Here is an 8,370-nt window from a genome sequence, read left to right as displayed (position 1 = left end):
GGGTACGGTCCGAGCTCAGGAGGGGGGTACGGTCCGAGCTCAGGAGGGGGGTACGGTCCGAGCTCAGGAGGAGGGTACGGTCCGAGCTCAGGAGGAGGGTACGGTCCGAGCTCAGGAGGGGGGTACGGTCTGAGCTCAGGAGGAGGGTACGGTCAAAGTGGTCAATACATTTCGTGATATTTAAGACAGCATATCGTCGATATATCTGACTGTGAAGTTAGAGTTTGAACACAGCCGGTAACAAGAATATATTAGTTACAAGTGATGATCTTGACATCATAAACTGATATCTGATAAATGCAATTTATAATTTGTTATTCCACTCCTACCTTTGATTTTTCCTTTCTTAAACAGCATATTAGCCACGTCATCCACGACCACCGTGATGGCCTCCTTACATGGATTTAGTTCCTCCGGGGTGAAGAAATCTTCAACTATCACAAACCCCTAGAATTTTTACAATATCATACAATGTTTTATATCATTGTCGTTGAAACGTTTGTTAAATGGCTTTTTATCATGACTTGCAATGGAATTCACTGATACATACCATCTGTATAGGTTTATCTAGCATTTTACAAGTTACTAGATGGTTAAATGTGACTCTACGTCATGGAGCCATTACAACAAAAACAAACAAACAAATAAACAAACAAACAAAAGAAGAGAATATCATAGTATATAAAAAAACACCAGGAAATCAACTCAAAACCGCAAGATTAAAACAAAATAAGAACAATTGAGATATGAACACGGAGATCAGGTGTACAGAATCAACACCAGGTGTTTCGGAAGGTTAAGCGGCTGCTGCTCCATGCTTCACCAACAACATAAGCCATGGTAATCTAGGTTAAATTATACTCCTAGTGTAGTGACAACGCATAATAGTACGGATAATCGAAAACGTCGATATTCATTCCGCACAAGATTATGAAATACTGCTCAAGGAGATCCTGATAGCGACCCTAAACACTTCTTAATGGTCTCAATCTACATGCATCCGTCCAACACTGCATTGTCTGTCTATTCGGTCTCAATCTACATGCATCTGTCCAGCACTGCATTGTCTGGCTATTCGGTCTCAATCTACATGCATCTGTCAAACACTGCATTGTCTGTCTATTCGGTCTCAATCTACATGTATCTGTCCAGCACTGCTTTGTCTGTCTATTCAGTCTCAATCTACATGCATCTGTCCAACACTGCATTGTCTGGCTATTCGGTCTCAATCTACATGCATCTGTCCAACACTGCATTGTCGGTCTATTCGGTCTCAATCTACATGTATCTGTCCAGCACTGCTTTGTCTGTCTATTCGGTCTCAATCTACATGCATCTGACCAACACTGCATTGTCGGTCTATTCGGTCTCAATCTACATGTATCTGTCCAGCACTGCATTGTCTGTCTTTTCGGTCTCAATCTACATGCATCTGTCCAGCACTGCATTGTCTGTCTATTCGGTCTCAATCTACATGTATCTGTCCAGCACTGCATTGTCGGTCTATTCGGTCTCAATCTACATGCATCTGTCCAACACTGCATTGTCTGTCTATTCGGTCTCAATCTACATGTATCTGTCCAGCACTTCATTGTCTGTCTATTCGGTCTTAATCTACATGTATCCGTCCAGCACTGCATTGTCTGTCTAGTCGGTCGTATTTGACATTTATCACATCTGTCCTACACTGCATTGTCTGTCTAGTCGGTCATATTTGACATTTATCACATCTGTCCAGCACTGCATTGTCTGTCTATTCGGTCGCATTTGATATTTATCACATCTGTCCAACACTGCATTGTCTGTCTAGTCGGTCGTATTTGACATGTATCACATCTGTCCAGCACTGCATTGTCTGTCTATTCGGTCGTATTTGACATTTATCACATCTGTCCAGCACTGCATTTCTGTCTATTCGGTCGTATTTGACATTTATCACATCTGTCCATCACTGTATTGTCTGTCTATTCGGTCGTATTTGACATTTATCACATCTGTCTAGCACTGCATTGTCGGTCTATTCTTTCGTATTTGACATTTATCACATCTGTCCAACACTGCATTTTCTGTCTATTCGGTCGTATTTGACAGTTATCACATCTGTCCAGCACTGCATTTCTGTCTATTCGTTCGTATTTGACATTTATCACATCTGTCCAGCACCGCATTGTCTGTCTATTCGGTCGTATTTGACATTTAACATGCATCTGACCAACACTGCTTTGTCTGTCTATTCGGTCTCAATCTACATGCATCTGACCAACACTGCTTTGTCTGTCTATTCGGTCTCAATCTACATGCATCTGTCCTACACTGCATTGTCTGTCTATTCGGTCTCAATCTACATGTATCTGTCCAGCACTGCATTGTCTGTCTTTTCGGTCTCAATCTACATGCATCTGTCCAGCACTGCATTGTCTGTCTATTCGGTCGTAGTTGACATTTATCACATCTGTCCAACACTGCATTTTCTGTCTATTCGGTCGTATTTGACAGTTATCACATCTGTCTAGCACTGCATTGTCTGTCTTATTCGGTCTCAATCTACATGCATCTGTCCAACACTGCATTGTCTGTCTATTCGGCGTATTTGACATTTATCACATCTTTCCAGCACTGCATTGTCGGTCTATTCGGTCGTATTTGACATTTATCACCTCTGTCCAGCACTGCATTGTCTGTCAATTCGGTCGTATTTGACATTTAGCACATCTGTCCAACACTGCATTGTCTGTCTATTCATTCGTATTTGACATTTATCACATCTGTCCAACACTGCATTGTCTGCCTATTCGGTCGTATTTGACATTTATCACATCTGTTCATCACTGTATTGTCTGTCTATTCGGTCGTATTTGACATTTATCCCATCTGTCCAGCACTGCATTGTCTGTCTATTCGGTCGCATTTGATATTTATCACATCTGTCCAACACTGCATTGTCTGCCTATTCGGTCGTATTTGACATTTATCACATCTGCCCAGCACTGCATTGTCTGTCTATTCGGTCGTATTCGACATTTATCACATCTGTCCAGCACTGCATTGTCGGTCTATTCGGTCTCAATCTACATGCATCTGTCCAACACTGCATTGTCTGTCTATTCGGTCGTATTTGATATTTATCACATCTGTCCAACTCTGCATTGTCTGTCTATTCATTCGTATTTGACATTTATCACATCTGTCCAGCACCGCATTGTCTGTCTATTCGGTCGTATTTGACATTTAACATGCATCTGACCAACACTGCTTTGTCTGTCTATTCGGTCTCAATCTACATGCATCTGACCAACACTGCTTTGTCTGTCTATTCGGTCTCAATCTACATGCATCTGACCAACACTGCTTTGTCTGTCTATTCGGTCTCAATCTACATGCATCTGACCAACACTGCTTTGTCTGTCTATTCGGTCTCAATCTACATGCATCTGACCAACACTGCTTTGTCTGTCTATTCGGTCTCAATCTACATGCATCTGTCCTACACTGCATTGTCTGTCTATTCGGTCTCAATCTACATGCATCTGTCCTACACTGCATTGTCTGTCTATTCGGTCTCAATCTACATGTATCTGTCCAGCACTTCATTGTCTGTCTATTCGGTCTTAATCTACATGTATCCGTCCAGCACTGCATTGTCTGTCTAGTCGGTCGTATTTGACATGTATTACATCTGTCCAGCACTGCATTGTCTGTCTATTCGATCGTATTTGACATTTTCTCAATCTACATGTATCTGTCCAGCACTGCATTGTCGGTCTATTCGGTCGTATTTGCCATTTATCCCATCTGTCCAACACTGCATTGTCTGTCTATTCGGTCTCAATCTACATGCATCTGACCAACACTGCTTTGTCTGTCTATTCGGTCTCAATCTACATGCATCTGTCCTACACTGCATTGTCTGTCTATTCGGTCTCAATCTACATGTATCTGTCCAGCACTGCATTGTCGGTCTATTCGGTCTCAATCTACATGCATCTGTCCAACACTGCATTGTCTGTCTATTCGGTCGTATTTGACTTTTATCACATCTGTCCAGCACCGCATTGTCTGTCTATTCGGTCGTATTTGACATTGATCACATCTGTCCAGCACTGCATTGTCTGTCTATTCGATCGTATTTGACATTTATCACATCTGTCCAACACTGCATTGTCGGTCTATTCGGTCGTATTTGACATTTATCACATCGGTCCATCACTGTATTGTCTGTCTATTCGGTCGTATTTGACATGTATCACATCTGTCCACTGCATTGTCGGTCTATTCGGTCTCAATCTACATGCATCTGTCCTACACTGCATTGTCTGTCTATTCGGTCTCAATCTACATGTATCTGTCCAGCACTTCATTGTCTGTCTATTCGGTCTTAATCTACATGTATCCGTCCAGCACTGCATTGTCTGTCTAGTCGGTCGTATTCCAACACTGCTTTGTCTGTCTATTCGGTCTCAATCTACATGCATCTGTCCAACACTGCATTGTCTGTCTATTCGGCGTATTTGACATTTATCACATCTTTCCAGCACTGCATTGTCGGTCTATTCGGTCGTATTTGCCATTTATCCCATCTGTCCAACACTGCATTGTCTGTCTATTCGGTCTCAATCTACATGTATCTGTCCAGCACTTCATTGTCTGTCTATTCGGTCTTAATCTACATGTATCCGTCCAGCACTGCATTGTCTGTCTAGTCGGTCGTATTTGACATGTATTACATCTGTCCAGCACTGCATTGTCTGTCTATTCTGTCGTATTTGACATTGATCACATCTGTCCAACACTGCCTTGTCTGTCTATTCGGCGTATTTGACATTTATCACATCTTTCCAGCACTGCATTGTCGGTCTATTCGGTCGTATTTGACATTTATCACCTCTGTCCAGCACTGCATTGTCTGTCAATTCGGTCGTATTTGACATTTATCACATCTGTCCAGCACTGCATTGTCTGTCTATTCGGTCGTATTTGACAAATATCACATCTGTCTAGCACTGCATTGTCGGTCTATTCGGTCGTATTTGACATTTATCACATCGGTCCAGCTCTGCATTGTCTGTCTATTCGGTCGTATTTGACAGTTATCCCATCTGTCCAGCACTGCATTGTCTGTCTATTCGATCGTATTTGACATTTATCACATCTGTCCAACACTGCATTGTCGGTCTATTCGGTCGTATTTGACATTTATCTCATCTGTCCAGCTCTGCATTGTCTGTCTATTCGGTCGTCTTTGACATTTATCACATCTGTCCAGCACTGCATTGTTTGTCTATTCGGTCGTATTTGACATTAATCACATCTGTCCAGCACTGCATTGTCTGTCTATTCTGTCGTATTTGACATATATCACATCTGTCCAGCACTGCATTGTCTGTCTATTCTGTCGTATTTGACATATATCACATCTGTCCAGCACTGCATTGTCTGTCTATTCGGTCGTATTCGACATTTATCACATCTGTCCAGCACTGCATTGTCGGTCTATTCGGTCGTATTTGCCATTTATCCCATCTGTCCAACACTGCATTGTCTGTCTATTCGGTCGTATTTGATATTTATCACATCTGTCCAACACTGCATTGTCTGTCTATTCGGTCGTATTTGACAAATATCATATCTGTCTAGCACTGCATTGTCGGTCTATTCGGTCGTATTTGCCATTTATCCCATCTGTCCAACACTGCATTGTCTGTCTATTCGGTCGTATTTGATATTTATCACATCTGTCCAACACTGCATTGTCTGTCTATTCATTCGTATTTGACATTTATACCATCTGTCCAGCACTGCATTGTCTGTCTATTCTGTCGTATTTGACATATATCACATCTGTCCAGCACTGCATTGTCTGTCTATTCGGTCGTATTCGACATTTATCACATCTGTCCAGCACTGCATTGTTTGTCTATTCGGTCGTATTTGACATTAATCACATCTGTCCAGCACTGCATTGTCTGTCTATTCTGTCGTATTTGACATTTATCACATCTGTCCAACACTGCATTGTCTGTCTATTCATTCGTATTTGACATTTATACCATCTGTCCAGCACTGCATTGTCTGTCTATTCGATCGTATTTGACATTTATCACATCTGTCCAACACTGCATTTTCTGTCTATTCGGTCGTATTTGACAGTTATCACATCTGTCCAGCACTGCATTGTCTGTCTAGTCGGTCGTATTTGACAAATATCACATCTGTCTAGCACTGCATTGTCGGTCTATTCGTTCGTATTTGACATTTATCACATCTGTCCAGCACTGAATTGTCTGTCTATTCGGTCGTATTTGACATTAAACACATCTGTCCAGCACTGCATTGTCTGTCTATTCGATCGTATTTGACATTTATCACATCTGTCCAACACTGCATTGTCTGTCTATTCGGTCGTATTTGACTTTTATCACATCTGTCCAGCACTGCATTGTCTGTCTATTCGGTCGTATTCGACATTTATCACATCTGTCCAGCACTGCATTGTTTGTCTATTCGGTCGTATTTGACATTAATCACATCTGTCCAGCACTGCATTGTCTGTCTATTCTGTCGTATTTGACATTTATCACATCTGTCCAACACTGCATTGTCTGTCTATTCGGTCGTATTTGATATTTATCACATCTGTCCAACACTGCATTGTCTGTCTATTCATTCGTATTTGACATTTATACCATCTGTCCAGCACTGCATTGTCTGTCTATTCGATCGTATTTGACATTTATCACATCTGTCCAACACTGCATTGTCGGTCTATTCGGTCGTATTTGACATTTATCTCATCTGTCCAGCTCTGCATTGTCTGTCTATTCGGTCGTCTTTGACATTTATCACATCTGTCCAGCACTGCATTGTCTGTCTAGTCGGTCGTATTTGACATGTATCACATCTGTCCAGCACTGCATTGTCTGTCTATTCTGTCGTATTTGACATATATCACATCTGTCCAGCACTGCATTGTCTGTCTATTCGGTCGTATTCGACATTTATCACATCTGTCCAGCACTGCATTGTCTGTCTATTCGGTCGTATTTGACATTTATCACACGTTATATTTAAGGTTCACCCGTAAAGGTCGAATCAAATCCAACAAGTGAACAGCATACGTATTTTTCAAAAGATTAACTCACGTCTTCAAAATACTTCCGAATGGCCTCGTCGGAGAGTTGTCCGGGTTTCTTTATCATGGAAGAAGTTGCCATGGCTGGTAATGTGAACAGCTCTGGCCACGCGGCCTCAGTAGATCCTGGAACGTTTCCTGGCATATTGTCTAATATATATCGTTATATATTCGATATGATATTCAGACAACCGTACTATAACATACAGCTACGTGTGTACTTCACACGCGTATGTCTTAACGGAAGTGCATCAGAACTTTGCTATCTTATTATGTATCTGTTTTATCCGATAGTGACCTGGTTTAAAGTTCAAAATTAAGGTTCCCCGAGGTTTTTATTCTCGTCACTCAGTATTTTTAGCACATGAAAAAAACAAATTAAGTATTTTACCTATTGTTGCAGCATGTAAGAAATGTTCGCCAAATTTGTAATGTACACAGTACTAATCGCAGATAACGTTTATGTACCATATCATATAAGTAAACTTATAGATATACTGAGTGAACTAGATAAAGACCAGCTATCTATCAATATAACTGACCACTGAAAGAATTATGACGTCCACAAGTCACTATGTTATCTTTAGATGTTCCATCTGATTCATCACATACTCTATATCGTACCTGATCAGTGGTTTGAAGGAGGCTATCTTAAAAGCTGATGTAAATATTGTACAATGCTATATGTACCGTTGTACGGGAGTTGCGACACAACATAATTAGTTCTAGTGATTATGTTATGAAAGGAATCTAGCGTGTGTCAATGATTTGACCGGGAAGTTCTTAGTGCTAACGCTGTGACTGGGAAATCCCTAAGAGTAAATGTTGTGACAGGAATGTTCCTCTGGGAATGAAGAGCAATTGAAATCACTACATACAAATTCACAATTGTTCTACGATAGATCGATGTTGTATCATTAACTAGAAACCCTTCAAGTTGTTAAATTAAAAAAATAGGGTGTTTTACGCACTGGCCACTCTGTTTCTCCGCCGTTTTGGCCATTGGCATCACCTATGAGACTACAGAAGGAGGAAACGGCGGTATGAGTTACCTTATTGGAAGACGTAAAATTGCAGCATTACAAATAAGTGACTTAGATATGATTAGACTAGTTCTGGAAGTGGAGAATGATAACAATGTCAATACGTATGGTGACCCATTATCAGGTGGTAATGAAGTAAGCTAGACAGGCTGACCTAGTCTGGAGATAGCAGGTAGAGAGGATATACACAGGATAAAT

General features: G+C 41.1%; 1 protein-coding gene across 1 annotated transcript in view; it reads right to left on the bottom strand.

The window, feature by feature from the left end:
• LOC110445873 overlaps positions 1–7,558 on the bottom strand; it is a gene marked incomplete at its 3' end in the record, with an annotated part of 49,622 nt that extends 42,064 nt beyond the window's left edge. Inside the window, exons 1-2 of the mRNA XM_021490701.1 lie at positions 7,140–7,558; positions 330–447 (exon numbers count right to left, since the gene is read on the bottom strand). Coding sequence (XP_021346376.1) covers positions 330–447; positions 7,140–7,274 — 253 coding nt within the window. The remainder of the gene's footprint in view (positions 1–329; positions 448–7,139) is intronic.
• Positions 7,559–8,370: the final 812 nt, after the last annotated feature.

This window comes from Mizuhopecten yessoensis, unplaced genomic scaffold (genome assembly GCF_002113885.1).
Source record: "Mizuhopecten yessoensis strain PY_sf001 unplaced genomic scaffold, ASM211388v2 scaffold2399, whole genome shotgun sequence".
NCBI lineage: Eukaryota > Metazoa > Mollusca > Bivalvia > Pectinida > Pectinidae > Mizuhopecten > Mizuhopecten yessoensis.
This window is presented reverse-complemented; position numbering and strand designations above follow the sequence as displayed.